The sequence below is a fragment of the Eptesicus fuscus genome, chromosome 22 (assembly GCF_027574615.1).
Source record: "Eptesicus fuscus isolate TK198812 chromosome 22, DD_ASM_mEF_20220401, whole genome shotgun sequence".
Taxonomy (NCBI): domain Eukaryota; kingdom Metazoa; phylum Chordata; class Mammalia; order Chiroptera; family Vespertilionidae; genus Eptesicus; species Eptesicus fuscus.
In genome coordinates this window covers 37670814-37689016 of record NC_072494.1, presented here as the reverse complement: position 1 = coordinate 37689016, position 18203 = coordinate 37670814, and the positions used below count along the sequence as shown (strand labels likewise).

The 18203-nt window shown below is 52.1% G+C and overlaps 1 protein-coding gene across 1 annotated transcript; it reads left to right on the top strand.

The window, feature by feature from the left end:
* Positions 1–792: 792 nt before the first annotated feature.
* On the top strand, positions 793–11197 carry VANGL2 (VANGL planar cell polarity protein 2). The gene is made up of 7 exons (XM_008154241.3): positions 793–960; positions 1094–1214; positions 3121–3728; positions 4526–4662; positions 5170–5305; positions 9817–10048; positions 10909–11197. The coding sequence occupies exons 1-7, from the start codon at positions 890–892 to the stop codon at positions 11167–11169; spliced, it is 1566 nt and encodes a 521-aa protein (XP_008152463.1). The 5' UTR covers positions 793–889; the 3' UTR covers positions 11170–11197.
* The last annotated feature ends 7006 nt before the right edge of the window (positions 11198–18203 follow it).

Below are 18203 nucleotides of genomic sequence, written 5' to 3'. Positions count from 1 at the left end.
TTAGCCCACAGAGAGGCAGATAAACGCACCATCTTGCTCACTTCAGGATGTTTGGCCTTTGGCTTCCCTGAACCCTCGCTGCTTGCCATCCCTCACCCCGCCTAGTACATACGTGCACAAACACACAGACACTCAGCCTCCAGGGAAGCAGCCATCCTGACCTGGACCATAGCTATAGGCGTGTTTGATGTAGATGCCGGGAGATGGTGTCAAGAGAATAGCCATAGACAGCCCCCTGTGGGCAGACTCAGGAGCTGTGAGGCGGGGCCGTGACTGCAGGCGGAGGAGAGGCCTGGGATAGTTCCTGGACTGAAGCCAGTTCCTTCCTGATCTCGGGTTGGTCTCCGTTGGTCCAGCCTGTTGGCCTGGCCAGCACTACCCTCTCTGAGCCTCAGTTTCCCCGGCTGAGAATAGGGAAACATTGCCCTGGGTCTCCCCTGCAGGGTTGGGTCACTCTGGGAGGCCTCTGCTGGCATCTTCCTCCACCCTGAGCCCGCGGCGCAATCTGGGGAGGGGCTCTTTCCAGGATGCGGGGCGGGAGGCCCTGGGCGCCTGGATAGAGCAGGGCCCTGGATGTTCGAGTCTCAGGCAGTGGCCGGGCTCTCAGCTTGCTGCGGCTGCCCTTCGGGGTGGTCTTCCTTTGTGCTGACCCCCCCCACGGGACCCCCTGCCCCTAACTCGCTGCTTTCTCTCCCTAGGGGCCGTCGCTTGATTTTCTCTGAGACAAGCCCACCCGTCCAGCAAGATAGAGTCCCTCAGGGTGACGGTTGATTTCCTGAAGGTGCCCTTCGGCCTGAAGAAGCCGGTGCTGAAGGAGGTGGCTGTGGGGCCCCCCCAGAGGCCCCAGCCTGTGGCCCTGGAGCGCTACAAGGCGCGGCGTTCCGACGCCATGGACACCGAGTCCCAGTACTCGGGCTATTCCTACAAGTCGGGCCACTCCCGCAGCTCCCGAAAGCACAGGTGACACAGGCGCGGAGGGCGGTTGGGAGGCTCCAGCGGCGGGTACGCGCGGGTGGTGGTGGGGGGGTGGCTGTGAGGAGACCCAGGTCCTCCCCTTGACCTTCGGTGCCTGTTCCCCTGGCCTCTGCTGCAGGGACCGCCGGGACCGACACCGCTCTAAGAGCCGAGATGGGAGCCGCGGGGATAAGTCGGTGACAATCCAGGCTCCAGGGGAGCCCCTGCTGGACAACGAGTCCACTCGCGGGGATGAGCGGGTGAGTGTCAGGGCGCTGAGGTGCAGGTTGGGTGTTTCCAGACTGACCCTTGGCGAAGCTGGAGGCCCACCAGAGGGGAGGGGCTGGAAGGCTGACCCAGCTCTGGAAAGGCGTGTGCGTGTGTGTGTGTGTGTGTGTGTGTGTGCGTGTGTGTGTGTGTGTGTCCGTCCCAGGGTCAGACACTGTTTCAGTGGAATTGAGGGAATTTCAGTAGAAATCCCGCTGGAAGCAGCAGTCTCTTTATGCCTCATCCTCAGAGAGGTGGGGGGTGACCTAGGCTGTGTAGGGGATTCCCTGGTTCCTCTGGCCAATGCTGGCCAGTCTGGCTCCTGGGAATCTAGAATAGGAGGGTGGCTGCTGGATGGGGCCTGGGGTATGGGCAGCCCTGAGTTTTCTTTGAAGCCTTAAGGCGCGGGCCCTCTGGCACCCTCTGGTGTCGGCCTGTAGAACAGCATCGCCTGGGTGTTGGGTAAATGAGATGTGGGAGGAGTGGATGGAGAAAGGGGAGGGAGGAGCAGTGAGGCCGGGGTGTGGAGCCGAGGCTGGGAAGAGTTCTCCAGGACACAGATACTCCTGCTCTAACCCCTGTGGCCCGCTGTGCTCACCTGCTAGGGAGGTCAGTGGCAGAACACAGGGCGAGAATAGGGCAGAGCTAGGACGTGAGATGACTAGGATGCCCATGTCTCATTCCTCCTCTTTCTTCTTGAGAGCATCTTATGGGGCAGAGGATTCCCAGCCCCCCCCCCCCCCCCCTTTTTTTCTCTCATAAGAACTTGTTGTGACTGACATTGAGAATTCCTGGATCTTGGGGACAGAGCAATACCAGATGCAAATGCTTTTTCTTCCTCTTCCGCAATCCTGTCTTCTCCCCGAGACTTGGCCTCCTGAGTTCTTGAAGTGACCCTGAGATGTGGGCTCACCTGCTGTGGGGAGCAGTTCCCACGCCTTGGTCCTTGGGAAGGGCAGGCCATGTGTCTGGGTGAGGAGTGGACCCTGTCTCTTGAGCTGAAAGTGGTCAGTGCATCCACTTCCTCCTTTCAGGTCGGACTCTTCTCTTGTCCGTGGGAGAGGAGCCTCCTCAGTCTCTTAGTCACGGACTCTGCCAGGCAGGCCCCGGGTCTCCGTTGTGTCACCTAAATCCCCGGTGGAGGATGTGACTCCGTACCCCGGGCTGTCCAGGCGTGGAGAGCATGAACACTGCTCCACTTATAGTCTTGGGCTCCTCTGTGAGATGGCATGTAGCCTCTTCAGAGAAGCAGCTTGAGTGGACCCCCCTCAGGAAGGCACTGGGGGCCCCAGCCTGTCCACCCCCTTGCCTCCAGGAAGAGGCAGCCCCTGTGCTGTGGGCATGGAGCTGGCCCAGCAGAGCTGGCTGGGCAGAGCACAGAGCCAGAGCGGTCCTAGTCTGACCATGTCCCCACACCTGCACTAATCACCCCCCTCCCCCTCCCCCTCCCCGCAGTGTCCCCTTTTCCTCACCACACTGCTTTTGTCAGTCACTCCCTTAGTCAGAAGCCTCGAGTGGCTCTCAGTGCCCGGAGAATAGGCGTTACCTGCTTCGCCTGGCATTGCGGGTCTCCTGTCTGCTTTGTCCGATGAGTGTGACCTCAGGTCCCAGTCGCTGTCGAGCAGCTCCCTTGGCATCTCTCTTGTGCCCTCTGCTCCGAGGGTCCTCTGTGCATGTGCAGTTTTTGCTGCCCTGCTGGCCAGTGTGAAGAGCCCCCAGGCCCAGGTCTCAGGCGTCCTCTTCTTGCAGAGGCCCGGCGTGGACGCAGGGCGCTCGGTCCCTCTGACGGCTTCATCCTGGCTGACTACCCTCTCTTCTTCCTCCCTCTCCTCTCCCACGCTTCCCTCCGTCCTCCTCCCCGCGCCCCCTCTCCCGTGCTCCTCGCCCCCATGGCCGCAGGATGACAACTGGGGGGAAACGACCACGGTAGTCACAGGGACTTCAGAGCACAGCATCTCCCACGATGACCTCACGCGGATCGCCAAGGACATGGAGGACAGCGTCCCACTGGACTGCTCCCGCCACCTGGGGGTGGCTGCTGGCACCACGCTGGCGCTGCTCTCCTTCCTCACGCCGCTGGCCTTCCTGCTGCTGCCCCCCCTGCTGTGGCGGGAGGAGCTGGAGCCCTGTGGGACCGCCTGCGAGGGCCTCTTCATCTCCGTGGCCTTCAAGCTGCTCATCCTGCTGCTGGGCAGCTGGGCCCTGTTCTTCCGCCGCCCCAAGGCCTCGCTGCCCCGCGTCTTCGTGCTGCGTGCCCTGCTCATGGTGCTCGTCTTCCTGCTCGTGGTGTCCTACTGGCTCTTCTACGGGGTGCGCATCCTGGACGCGCGGGAGCGCAGCTACCAGGGCGTGGTGCAGTTCGCCGTGTCGCTGGTGGACGCCCTGCTCTTCGTGCACTACCTGGCGGTGGTCCTGCTGGAGCTGCGCCAGCTGCAGCCTCAGTTCACGCTCAAGGTCGTGCGCTCCACCGACGGGGCCAGCCGCTTCTACAACGTGGGCCATCTCAGGTACGAGCGCCTGGGAGCAGGCAGCGGGGCCTGCGGGGGAGGCTGCGGGGACCGAGGGGCAGGGTGGTGCGACGATGGGGCTGGAGATGCTGGGCCGGGAGGGCCGTGTGGGGAGAAGTTCAGTACTTTGCACGCAGCGTGTGTGTGTGTGTGTGTGTGTGTGTGTGTGTGTGTGTGTGTGACAGTGTCTGCGGCTTGATGCGCAGGGTCCTGAGACAGGATGGGGTGAACGGATGAACAGACAATCAGAGATCTTGGAGCGGGGTGGGCCCAAGAGGCGAAAGCTGTGGCACAAACAGGCTTTGGGGGAGTCACTGTACTATTTCTTTCTTGGAGGCACAGCCTCTTGTGATCACGGGGTGAGTGGTCACTGAGATGAGGTGGCCAGAGGAGGGACCCTCAGAGCCAAAGATAAGGAGGAAAGCTCTTCAGCCCTCCCCACCCACGCTGTGGGCAGGACGCTCCCAGACCATGCAGTGTCAGGAGCACTTCCTGATCCTCTAGGGAATCTTGGGGGGGGGAGATCCTGAAAGGGATGAGTGACCCTTGGCTGGGGACCCAGGCCCAATGCCCTTTCTCCCCTGGGCTTCAGTACGGCAGGGAAGGACTAGGAGGCCCAGCCCTGGGGAAGGCGTGGGAACCCGGTAAGTAGACCTCAGGCCCTGAGCCAGGCTTCTCGGAAGCAGCTTGTCCCTGTCCCGTGTCCTTTCCTGCCCTACCAACCTGCCCTGATGTCTCCCTTCCCCTACGCCCCTTGTCTGTCCCTGCTCCCTTCCCCTCCTGTGTCTCCCCCACAGCATCCAACGCGTGGCAGTGTGGATCCTGGAGAAGTATTACCATGACTTTCCCGTCTACAACCCTGCCCTTCTCAACCTGCCCAAGTCCGTCCTGGCCAAGAAAGTGTCTGGCTTCAAGGTGTATTCCCTCGGAGAGGGTGAGCGGCCCTGCTCCTCAGCCCTCCTCGTCTCCTCCCAAGCAGGACTCCAAACCACCTCCGCCCTGTTTCTCTCGCCCCCCTCCTTCCCTTGCTTCCTCCTTTCCTCGGCCCTTGTCCCAGACTCTTCTGTTCTGTCCTTTGCCTTGACTCCAGGTGGCTGGTCTTAGCTGCTGATCCTACTTGCTGTCCCTTTATGCCATGGTGTACCCCCCAGTCTGGCTCCTCTGCGTCTGCTCATCTGCCCTGGTCCTAAGCCCTCGGCTCTCTGAGCTCCAGAACCTCCTGCACTGGCGAGGAACATGTGCAGAGCTTCTGCCTCCAGTGCCACCTTGTTTCCTGTGGGTCTCTCCCAGAAGTGGCCACAAGGGTTGGGAACAGGAAGTATTGTTGGGGGTGGTCACAGCTTCCTCAGATGTGTCAGATTGCTGTCTCCAGACTTCCTGCAGCGAGAAGCAAGGCCATGCTCCCACGTGACCATCCCCTTTCTCTCCTGCTCCTGTGCAGAAAACAGCACCAACAATTCCACGGGCCAGTCCCGGGCTGTGATCGCCGCGGCAGCCCGGAGGCGGGACAACAGCCACAATGAGTACTACTACGAGGAGGCAGAGCACGAGCGGAGGGTGCGCAAGCGGAGGGCCAGGTAGGTCCCTGGGGGGCAGTAGGTGTGGGTGGGCTCAGGAGAGGAAGACCGTCAGGTTTCTGTAACTGTTGGAAATAGACAAGTGAGCAATGATGAGGGTGAGGGTGTTATGTTCGTGTTCTGTTGTTGCCAGAGCCAATCACTATGAAGGCAGCTCAGTAAAACAACACACATCTATTCCCTCATGGTCCCTGTGTCAGGTGGGGTTCATTGGACCTCCATTCAGGTCTCACAGGCTGAAATTTGAGCCTGGGTTGTCTGCCAGGCTCACTGGTTGCTGGCAGAACCTTGTCACCTGGCAACTCACAACATGCAGTTTGCTGTCTTCTTGAGGGGCTCTCTAGCCCGAAAAAAACTGCTTTGAAAGGGCTCACATAAGATCAGGTCCATCATAACAATCTCGTATTTTACTTATTTATTTTCAGATGATAGGTGAATCTCTTTTTAAATTTATTTTATTATTGAGAGTATTCCCCATCTCTCACCCATCCCAGGCCTTCACCTGTTTATTGTCTGTGTCCATGGGCTACGACTAATTTGTACTTCTCAATCCCTTCACCTTTTTCACTCATTCTCCCAACTGCCTCCCACTTGGCAACCTTCAGAATGTTCTCTGTATCTGTGAGTCTGTTTCTGTTCTGCTTGTTTGTTTATTTTTTATTTTTGAATTTTATTTTTATTGATTTCAAAGAGGAAGGGAGAGGGAGAGAGAGAGAGAAACATCAATGATGAGAGAGAATCATTGATCGGCTGCCCGCCCCCTACTGGGAATTGAGCCTGCAACCTGGGCATGTGCCCTTGACCGGAATCGAACCTGGGACCCTTCAGTCTGCAGATCAATGCTCTATCCACTGAGCAAACCCAGCTAGGGCTGTTTATTTTGATTTTTAGATTCAATTGTTGATAGATATGTATTTATTACCATTTTATTTTCAAAGTTTATCTTTTTTTTCTTCTTCTTCTTAAAAAAGACCCTTTAATATTTCATGTAATCCTGGTTTGGTGGTGATGAATTCCTTTAACTTTTTCTTGTCTGGGAAGCTCTTTATCTGACCTTCAAGTCTAAATGATAACTTTGCTGGGTAGAGTAATCTTGATTGTAGGGCCTTGCTTTTTATCACTTTGAATATTTCTTGCCTCTCCTTCTGCCTTGCAAAGTTTCTGTTGAGAAATCAACTGACAGTCTTATGGGTGCTCCCTTGTAGGTAACTTACTGCTTTTCTCTTGCTGCTTTTATGATTCTCTTTGTCTTTAATATTTGGCATTTTAATTATGATGTGTCTTGGTGTGGGCCTCTTTGGGTTCATCTTGTTTGGGACTTTCTGCACTTCCTGGACTTGTATGTCTGTTTCCTTCATCAGGTTAGAGAAGTTTTCTGTCATTGTTTTTTCAAATAGGTTTCAATTTCTTGCTCCCTCTCTTCTCCTTCTGGCACCCCCATGATGCGAATGCTGATACACTTGAAGTTGTCCCAGAGGCTCCTTACACTATCTTTATATTTTTGGATTTTTTTTTCTTTTTGCTGTTCTTTTTTTAAAAATATGTTTTTATTGATTTCAGAGAGGAAGAGAGAGATAAAAACATCAATGATGAGAGAGAATCATCAATTGGCTGCCTCCTGCATACTCCTCACTGGGGATCGAGCCTGCAACCTGGGCATTTGCTCTGACCGGGAATCAAACTGAGACCTCCTGGTTCATGGGTCAATGCTCAAATTCTGAGCCACACTGGCTGGGCTCCCTCCTGATAGTAAACCACCACATGTGAGTGTGGCACCAGCCGGTTCCTTGATTCTGCAGCGAGTCTCCGTCCCTTCTACCAGTCTTGATGTGCTTCTTCTTTAATTCCCTAGTTGTGGGATTTCCATTCAGCTAGATTTCAGGTGGTTCTGAATGATGGTTGTTCTGTATTTTAGTTGTAATTTTGATGTGGCAGTGAGTATCCTGTTTATCTGTGTTTCCATATTGACTGATCATCAGTCCAATCTCGTATTATTATTTTTTAAAATATTGTCTATTGATTTTTTTAGAAAGAGAGGAAGGAGAGGGATAGATAGAGAGATAAAAACATGGATGAGAGAGAAACATCATTGATTGGCTGCCTTCTGCATGCCCCATATGGAGGATCAAGCCCACAACTGAGCATGTGCCCTGACTGGGAATCAAACCGGTGACCTCTTGGTTCATGGGTCGATGCTCAACCACTGAACCACACCCGCTGGACCCAATGTTGTATTTTAAAGTCAGCTGATTTGGCACTTTAATTTTATCCTCAAAATGTGCTGATGTTATTGAATCATCGGGAGTGGGAACCTGGCAGAGGTGGATGGAGACGTCTTTGAATTCCACCTACCACAGTGGGCCAGGGACCCAGTGAAAGGATGTGAACCTCCCCTGCAACAGCAGGGACTGAGGCTGATGAGATCTCCTACCAGCAGATCTTGAAAGCTTGCTCAGCAGATGGTACATTTTTACCTGCAAAAATGAGGGTCTAGTGCCAAATCTTGGTAAATTCATAAAGGCTGTCCTCACTGCTTCCTTTTTCCCATTCACATTATTATGTGAATTACTTTTTAAAAAATATATGTATTTATTAATTTTTTACAGAGAGGAAGGGAGAGGGATAGAGAGTTAGAAACATCGATGAGAGAGAAACATCGATCAGCTGCCTCTTGCACACCCCCTACTGGGGATGTGCCCACAACCAAGGTGCATGCCCTTGACCGGAATCAAACTGGGGACCCTTCAGGCCGCAGGCCGACACTCTATCCACTGAGCCAAACCGGTTAGGCTTATTGTGTGAATTTAAGTCACACCTGAAGAATCTTTCCTGCTGCCAACTGCTGTCAGTTGGGATTGTCGGGATTTCTATAGGGCCTGAGACCTTCTGCTCCTCTGGGTCTGTCGGGATTTCTATAGGGAGGAGCAGAAGGTCTCAGGCCCCTCCTCCCACGCGATCTCCAGGTCTCAAGGGAGGAAGGTAGCGCTTAGCCTGTCCTCCCACAAACCTGGTGTCCTCTGCACTAGATCAGAGATCAGCAGCCCCATTTCTGCAGCAGCCCAGTGTGCTTCCAGTTGTCGTAGAAGGCGCTGTCATGGAAGGAAACCAGAGATGTCCCCTGCTCCCTTACCTTCTGCCTCGCCTAAGGTCTTTGGGTCTTCTCCACGGCCACCAGCAAAGGGACCCTTTCCTTCCCCATTACCTGGGGTGTAAGCAGAGGAGAACTTTTCCCCTTGGTTCACCTGAGACAAGAGGATCATTTCCAAAGGAACTTGACTGAGACAATTAGGAGAAGCGAAAGAATAAACAGAGGGACTGTCGGATGTACACAGAGAACCTGTCTGGGTGCACAGGTTTACTTAGCCCAAGATCCCGTTCTAAGCTATTTGAAGGGCTTCCGAATGTTGGTGTTGGTGTGTGTCTCTCTCTGCTTTTAATGTAAATTGGCTTATTTTTCCTGTTCCCCTTTAACACTGTTTCTTTCCTTTTTTTTTTTTTTTTTTAATATTTTTATTGATTTCAGAAAGGAAGGGAGAAAGATAGAAACATCAATGATGAGCAAGAAACATTATTGATTGGCTGCCTCCTGCCTGCCCCATACTGGGGATCAAGCCCACAACCTGGGCATGTGCCCTGACTGGGAATCGAACCCCTGACCTCCTGGTTCATAGGTCGATGCTCAACCACTGAGCCACACCAGCCAGGCAACACTGTGTTTCTGAGATTCACTGATGTTGCCTACAATATGCAACGTGTGCCATCCTCTCTCTTTGCAGAGTAGTTCATTGAATACACACAACATCCTAACCAATATTTGGATTATAGTCATCTTCCTAATTTTTTTCATTTTGTCGGATAAGTAATATCTTATTTACATTTTAAATATCTCTAATTACTAGCAAGTGATTAATTCATAGATTTTTTTTAGCCTTTTAGGCCTCTTGTGAATTGTTTGTTCATCTCCTTTGCCCATTTTTCTGTAGTGTTTGGCCTTTTTCTTCTTGATTTGTAGCAAATTCTTTGCATTCCCCCCATCCTCTGCCCCAGGAGATGTTCATTAATGTTGTCCATGCTGTCGTGGTTGAATAGAAATCTGTCATTTTGGTGTAGTTGTATCTATAAACCCGCTCCCCCTTCCCCCATGAAGTGTGACTTGAGCATCTCATTTAAGAAGGCTTTTCTTAGCGTTGGCTGCAATGCTGGTCTTTCCCATAGCACAGTTCTCAGTTGTCTCTCTGGGTTTGACATTCGAATGCTCTCTGAGTCCCTGGGCTGTGCTCACTGAGCTCTACGGCTGTTTCCTGTTCCCAGTGGGGAAAATCCCTCCCCCTCCCTCAACAGCATATGCTTATGCAAATACACATAGTCCCCAAAGCCCAGCCCTAGGCTGCACAAGGGTTCCTATTGCTTCCTCAAGAGCACCGAGGCCTGAGCTTGTTGTGGCTGCTGGAGGGCTGGGGCCGGGGGGGAAGAGAGGTGGACGTCTGCTCCAGACCCCTCCTGTCCCCCAGGCTTGTGGTGGCGGTGGAGGAGGCCTTCACTCACATTAAGCGGCTGCAGGAAGAGGAGCAGAAGAACCCCAGGGAGGTGATGGACCCCCGGGAGGCAGCCCAGGCCATCTTCGCATCCATGGCCCGAGCCATGCAGAAGTACCTCCGGACCACCAAGCAGCAGCCTTACCACACCATGGAGAGCATCCTGCAGCACCTGGAATTCTGCATCACACACGACATGACGCCCAAGGTGGGCCTGCTCCGCCCAGCATCCTCTGCTTCCTCTAGTGCTGGCCCCTTCTTTCCAGCTCCCTTTCCCATATTCTCTCACTTCTTTCTTTACTTTACATCTCTCTCTCTCTCTCTCTCTCTCTCTCTCTCTCTCTCTCTCTCTCTCTCTCTCTCCTTCCCCCAACCTTCTTATAGTCTCTTCTCTCATTTCTACCCCATCCACCCATCTCTGCATGGGCTAAAGTTCTTAGTGGTGAGGAGAAGGGAGAGCTTTGGGACTATTTGGGGAAAGGCTGAGACCTGTTTCTCATCTCAAGAAAAGCGCTGAAATTTCCAGATCTAAAAATCCCACGTTCACCCCTTCACTTCCAGCCGATTTATTTTTGTTGTTGTTGTTCTCTTTGAACCATTTTGAGCCATTACCCACCCTTCCCCTCTTTGCCCACTTCCTAGTCTTGCTTCCCCTGAGCCATCCTTGGTGCATGGGTGACGAAAGACACTGCACTTTAACCAGGACACCTCCAGCTTTCTGCTGGTGCAGACCTGCTCGTCACTAACCATGGCAGCTGGGTGGAGAGGAAGGAGGAATGCGGGAAGGCTTGCCCGGGTCATCCCATGGTGTAAGCGGGAAGAGCAGAGCACGGTGTTAGGAGAGCTGAGGTCCAGTCCCGACCCTGCTGAGCCACATCACCTCTGTGGGCTCCCACTTCCTCGTTTATAAAGCAAGGGTCTGACACAGACAATCTCAGCCTTCCTGCCGCTATGACATTCTGAGACCAAGTGCCCAGTGAGCGGGGCCTGCTGGCCGTCTTTGGAAGTGGAGCCCCAGGGTATGTAGGGTGGCAGGGCTTCTGACGCGGCTCCTTCTCCCCTTCTCAGGCCTTCCTGGAGCGGTACCTGGCAGCCGGACCGACCATCCAGTACCACAAGGAACGCTGGCTGGCCAAACAGTGGACTCTGGTGAGCGAGGAGCCGGTGACCAATGGGCTTAAGGATGGCATTGTTTTCCTCTTAAAACGCCAGGACTTCAGCCTGGTGGTCAGCACCAAGAAGGTTCCATTCTTCAAACTCTCCGAGGAATTTGTGGACCCCAAGTCGCACAAGTTTGTCATGAGGCTGCAGTCTGAGACCTCGGTGTGACTGTGTCACGGCAGTGGGCGCGGGAGACAGGCTCCTGGGCGCTGGGGAGGGTTGGGCGCCCAGGCCCAGCCCCTTTCCTGCAGCCCTCGCCCTCTCATGTGTGTGTTTTTTTTTTTTTTTACTTGAATTAACTTACCCCTACCCTGTCCCCTCCCCTCTTCCTCATTCACCCCAGGTGAATCCTGCTGTCATCAGGACCTGGGAAGTGCCCTCTTCTCTGCCCCCCTCACTTTGGTACCTTCCCAGGCCCTGCAGGAGTCAGTGCCTCTCCCCCGCCATCTCCTCTCCCCGGATGACTGTCTTTTCTGAAAGTGCACAGGGCTCTCCTGAGCCCCCACTCTAGAACCCAGGTTCTCGTGGCTGTTCTTTTCAGCGGCTCCTGACAAGGTGCCTCTGGGGGACACAGACATGACGGCAGAGAACCCCGGTGCCAAGCTCCTCCAGGGCAGCAGCTTCCTGAGACCTCCAGATGGCAGGCGATCTGCCCCTCCTGCTGCTCACTCACCTGCAACAGATCCTGAGTTCTTGGGGCAAGGGCATGCCTGTGTCCTCCCCCAGCGCCCCAAAGTTAGGGGCCCCCCGCCAGAGGGATTTGCTTCCAGCTGTTAGAGCCTCCCGCATCCAGCCATACGTATTCAGGGCAAGGGAAGATCCCGTCTTTACCCTGAAGTCTCCACCGTCTGCATCTGACCTGTGTGGTCACACGTGACCACGGGCAAACTGAGACAGAAACCATCTGTGACCTCCTTTCCTGGGTCCCCTCTTCTTATGGGTCTTTCCTGGGTAGCCCCTGAGGGAAGGGCAGGAGAGATCCCTGCCCCCCCCTCCACTGTGAACATCTCAGTGGGCCAGGTTCCCCTTCCCAGCACAGGATGACATGGAGACTCCTGCACAGAATCAGTTGCCTGTGGGCCCCAACCCCACCCCGGTGGTCTTAGGCAAACATTGTTCTTCCTTTCACCAGCCACCTCCAGTTTCCATGTCTCTTCCTTCAGCTCCAGAGACCTGTTGTCTCATCTCTTTCTTGGGGGGGAGCCAGCAGCTCCTCCTTGTCCCCTGCCTTAAGTCCACCTCTTTGTCTCAGGGGTCTCTCTTCCTTGGCTGGCCAGGGTCCCCTCCTCCCTCTGCCTGGTTCTCTGGGCTCTGGTCTCCCTCTGTATTGGGGTGAAGGACCAGGATCGCTGCCTTTTGTGGGTATGTAGCCCCTTACCCCATTTAGCTCTTACCGTCTTTGCACCCAATCTGAATTCTTGAGAATTTCCATCTCATTTTGAGCAAAATGTGCTGGCCCTCTAATACATAGATTCAGTGTAAATCTGAGCCTTGAAACCATGTAGTTTTAGCCAGGGGGTGGGGTGGGGGGAGGGTAGAACTGGGACGCATCCGGATACCTCCAGCCAGGACCCACGTGGCAGACCTGTAAGGTGGCTGGGCTGGAGGGTGCCTCTGGGTCTACCCTCTAAATAAATCACAGTGTCCCTTACAGGCCCATCTTTCCCCGGAAAACTCACTGGCTGTTGCCTTGCAGAGAGCAGCTTGGGGTCAGATCCCCCAGGGATGTCTCAGCAGGGAGGCATCCTCTCTGGCAGTCCTGGGCTTGGTGGAGCCTAGCGACTGGTGTTTCTCCTGCCGTCCTTTCTGGAAAAGCACATCTGCCCTCCCCCACCCCCCCCCACCCGCCACCACTTACTAAGCAAGGGCTCTTCAGCCAGGGTGACCTTAGGCAGGGCCCGGAAGTCCGCCTCCCGCTGGGGCTGTGGGTTTGTGGATAGACCTGAGGGAAGGACATCCTCTCCTGGGGGTACTGGGAAGGTGTCTTTCCTTCCGGTTTTGGAGGAGCCCCTCTGGGTCACATTTCTAAATACCTCGCTATCCTGGGAAACGGGGCCTGGATGGTGACCGGGGTCATTGCCGCTGTGGGCAGGAGTGGGACACGTGGTTTGAGGATTGAGTTGGAGAGGGAGACGATTGGGGGTCTTCGTTGCTGCCCTGGGTTAGGGGCAGGGAGTGTTTATTTTAAGAACCTGCCATGTGTTGAATCACTGTGATTTCTTCATTCCTTTTTCCTAAAGCAAAAAGAACCCCCCCCCCCCCCCCCCGCCCCCAGCTCTCCGTATAAGCACTAAGGGCCGCGACTGAGAATGATAGTGTTTTGGTCCTTTGCGTCAGAACTGTGGTATCTTTATCTTCTTTGATTATTATTATTATTTTTTAAAATGTCAGGATGAATTGTCAAGTGTGTGGCTGTGTGTCCTTTCTTCTCCTCTGTGGGAGGCTGTCTTCATGCTGTGAATTGCTGTGGGGCGTGCAGCTGACTAAGTCCCTCTGAGCAGCGTCCTTCCCGTCAGTCTCCTGTCCTGTCACTCATTCTTCCCTGTGGGGGCGTGCCCACCTCTGCCCCCACCCCCAGGGGATGCCGTGGCTGGGTCTTTCTTTCTGCGACTTCATGGCATCCTGGTGCAGCCCCTTCACACCTCCTAGGCGTTCCTTTCCATCACTTTGGAGCACATACCCTCCCCCGTCCCTCCACACCAGGACACTGTGCCTCACTCCTTCACCTACCTCGCCACTCTGCAGCTGTCCCCATCGGTCCCTTTCCTTACTCTTCGTGATCTGTTTATTTCCCTGTAATCTCTCATGTTTCTTCCCATCCCCCATCATTTCAGCCCTTCATTTCTCCCCCCCACCACCCCCCAGGTCAGATTCCTTTTACAAACCCTGCATTGTGCTTGTCATCAAGCATCGGAGACATTAGGTCCCTGACCGTCTCAGCTCAAACATCCATTTCCCAGAGTTTGGGCTTCTTCTCTGTCTGTCAGTCTGTCTTCTCATTCCTCGGCTCTCCCCACGGGCAGCATCTGCTGATGGACTTGGTCCTGGTGTGTGATTGTTGTGATTCGTTCTGTGCGCGAAGGAAGGGGGCTTTTTGAATCCCTTCCAAGTGAGATTGTAAATGTAGAATTTTCTACTGTTGGATCTAGATTTTTTTCTTTTTTCCTTTTTTTTTTGGGTGGGTGGGTGGGCGTGGGAGGGTTACAGAACTGAGACCTTGTGCATGCATGTAGAAAATTGTAAAATGTAAATTTTTTTTAATATATAAAATGCTTGTTTTTACAGTTTGCAGTGAATCTAAACATTATGGCAGTTTTAGGGATTTTTTTTTTTTCTTAACATAGGAACTAAAACTGTACAAACTTTTTTTAAAAATATAAAATAAAGACATTTGACTTTTGTGGGGGCATTTTGTTGTTTTTCTTTTTTTATAGAGAGCAAAGAGGGTCAGGCAAGAGTGGATATATGTGCTCCTTGTTAGGGAACGGGTAGGCCAGGAGGGGGCATTGTGAGTTCATTGTCACTCCATTGTTCTTCAGATGAAGGAACAGGAAATTGCCTATTCTGAGAAGAGACAGATGGGGATGGGTGGATGGTTGTTAACATAAGGAGGAAGGAAAGATCCATAAGAATTTCAGGGAATAATTTATTTTAGTCAACAGTGACGAAAAATCCCTGAAGTATATGTCTTATTTCTAAATATCTTATTTCTACCATTATCTCTTCAGTCTTTCAGGCACTGCACGAAAGAAAGTATAGCAATAGTCATTAATTAAAACTAGAGGCCTGGTGCATGAAATTCATGCATAGGAGAGGGGGTCCCTCAGCCCGGCCTGCACCCTCCTATCTGGAACCCTGCCTACCTGATCGCCCCTAACTGCCTCTGCCTGCCAGCCTGATCGCCCTAACTGCTCTCCCCTGCCAGCCTGATCCCCCTAACTGCTCTCTTCTTCCGGCCTGATTGCCCCTAACCACCTTTGCCTCAGCCCCCACCACTGTGGCTTTGGAAGGATGTCTGGTCTAATTAGCACATTACCCTTTTATTAGTATAGATGAAAATATTCAGTTGGCATTGCGTTTATAATCACGTATCAGAATCAGCAAGAGGTCAGGGCCTTTCAGCTCCACCAAGACCCAAGCTTCTCTGTGACTTTGAGAAAAATACTTAGCACATAAACAACTTCTTAAGGTTAAAACAAGTAAGCAAACATAAACTTTCCTGTGTGGAGTTGACCTGCTTCCTAGATTCAGTCTTCCTCTTCCCACCTCTTTGAGGATGCAGGGACAAGAGATGAGGTCCTTGTCCTGGAGAAAGATCCAGCCTATAGGATGCAACAGGCCCAGTGACCTAAGGTGAGGCCCGTGGCCTGGTCACAGGCAGAGCACAGAGGAGCCCTGGCTGGATGGCAAGGAGCTCAGGGAGCCTTTCTTCAAGAAATTTAAGGAATTTTAGAATCAAGAGGGGGCAACACAGTTTCCTTGAAGGGAGGGGATTTATTTGTTTTATTTACCTAGGTCTTCCTAGCATTTGTACCAGTTCCCCACATACAGTTGGTGCTCAATAAGAAAATTGTTGGATGAATAATGAATTTAAAAAAAACGAACAATACAATAGGGACGTGTAAAAGGGATCATACACTTCTTCCTTTACAATTGTACTCAAGTCTTCCTCATATGAAAACAAATAAAATTATTTCAACTTCCCTTGAAACCACAACCCCCATTCTTATGACTCTTTTCTTTTTGTAACGAGGCTTATAGTTTCACTTACTGTTTTCAGTTTACCTCAAATCCAGCTTTTGAGTTACTGTGACCAAATTTCTAGCATGCCTCTCAAATTATTCTGTCTCTTTACGGGCAAATAAAATAACTGCTTTTAGTTTAGCAAGTCTTTATTCAGTGCCTAGGATGTTCCAGCCTGACACCTGGCGGCAGCAGGAATGGCACCAGGTGGAGTCAGACCAGATCTGGGTACTTCAACAACCCTTGGTACTTGGGTTCCGGCTAGGAAAGAATTCAGAGCCAAGATTCAAACTATAGGTGAACATCTATAATAATAAAAGTGTAGTATGCAAATCGGCTGAATGGCCGAACAGTGGAAGGACCATCCGGACAACCATGCTATGACACCCACTGGCGCCAGGCCAGCCCAGGTTGGTGGGATGTGATTGGTCGGGGGGTCCTGCCATTGCCCCACGATCGCACCAAAGAAGGAGGCCCAGGCCATTGACAGGTGGGCGGGGCCTCCCTCTATGGGGTGATTGATCGCAGGGCTCCTAGATCGCTAGAGGGTGCAGGCCGGGCTGAGAGACACCCGCTCCCTCCCCCCCCGCCCTTCCAAGTGCATGAATTTCATGCACCAGGCCTCTATAAAATCAGAGATAAAGAAGTAATTCATAGAAGAAATGGGCTTAGGAAATACACTGAGTGCCCAGATTATTATGATCTCTGAACGCATGAAGGTGCAGTATAATATATATATACACACACACACACACACACAAACACACACGCATATATATATATATCCTATCTAATAAAAGAGAAACATGCAAATTGACCATACCTCCGCTATGCTCACTAGCCACGCCTGCCAGCCAATCAGGAGCAAGTATGCAAATTAACCCAAACCAAGATGGTGGTTAATTTGTATATCAAGGGTCAGAGCGAAGACTGAAGACCGTGTAGAAGGAAGCCAAGCTCTGCAGAAGGGAGCGAAGCTGCAGAGAAGCAAGCAAGCGGGCGGTGGAGATGGGAGGGAAGCAGGAGGGACAGGGGAGAAGGGAGGGAAGCAGGCGGGGCGGCGGAGACCACTACAGGAAGCCCTATTGCAGGAATCTTCCTGCAATGGGCCTCTAGTGTGTGTGTGTATTTTTTTTTAGTGGCCTGGTGTATGAATTCGTGCATGGGTGGGGTCTGGCCAGCCTTCCCAGGGGGAGGAGACCTGGGCGGTTGGCTGGCCTGCCTGCTGGTCGAACTCCTGGTCGGGGGGACAATTTGCATATTAGCCTTTTATTATATAGGATGTACACTGAGTGGCCAGATTATTATGCGTTCAGAGATCATAATAATCTGGCCACTCAGTGTAAGTTACAGAGGCAAAGGAAGGGCCCATAAAGCTTGGGAGTGAGGAAGCTAATGGTAATATATCACGGGGAATGGGGAAGGGAAAATCGCAGGCAGTCATGCTCCCAGGAGAGTAAGCAAGCTGGGTCTTCCATTCTAGGGGTTTTAGGGTGGAGATTTTAGGGGAAGTCTCAGGAAAAGATCTCAATAGAATATTTAGCAGTTTTCCAGGTGTGTCCTTTCAGGGTCTAGGTCTCCACTGATTGATTGGTCTGTGCCAGGGCAGGGGGTCATTAGTCAACACAGCTGGTCCTGAGGTCAGCCTCGGTGTTGCTTGTCTGGTTTTGCTGCTTCTCTGGGCCTGGAGCTGAAATACAACTGAGGCCTAGATGTTATCTCTAGGAAGGAAAAGGTGAGGGTGTCCAAACCACATGACTAGTGATATGCTAGGGGAGGAAGGACCTACCCTAAATTGTTCATTGCTAGGCACCCAGAGCTGCCCACTCTGGTGACTTTCTGTACCTGGCGCATCATCCTTGCTCTGCTCATGTCTAACTGTCTACCACATTCCCCCCTCAAGGATCTTGGCTCTGAATTCTGTCCGAGAAAAAGGGCACAGGTTCTCTTCTGTAGCTGCTTCCTGCTGAAGAGGGATGATATTTTCCTTCAGAGCCAAGAGATCCTTGCTTTCTATCAGAGGGATGAGGAGGCCTGGGCATAGAAGGAGGCTGTCATGGTGTCTAGGGTTGTATTTCTTGAGTAGGACTTGTTACAAATTTCAGTATTATTGGAGCAAAAGTTAGAATGACAAGAATTATGACAAATGGTCTGATAAAAGAAAAAATGTTTTAATTTCAAGTCAAAGGATGGGAGAAAAATGAAACATTAGTTTCAAGAGTTGTAGTCAAATATTTAAGAAAATTAGAAAAATTCAGGATTCAGATTTGTTTATAGGCGGAAAAAACAAGCTTGTAATTGAACTAGAGTCTAATATTTGTAACTGTGTATTAAAGGCTGTTGATTTATTTCATTTATAACTGTGTATTAAAGGCTGTTCATTAATTTCCCCCTAAATTAATCTCATTTTTATTAGAGAGCCAAATCAAAACCAACTTAGTTACTGTATTAAACCCAGT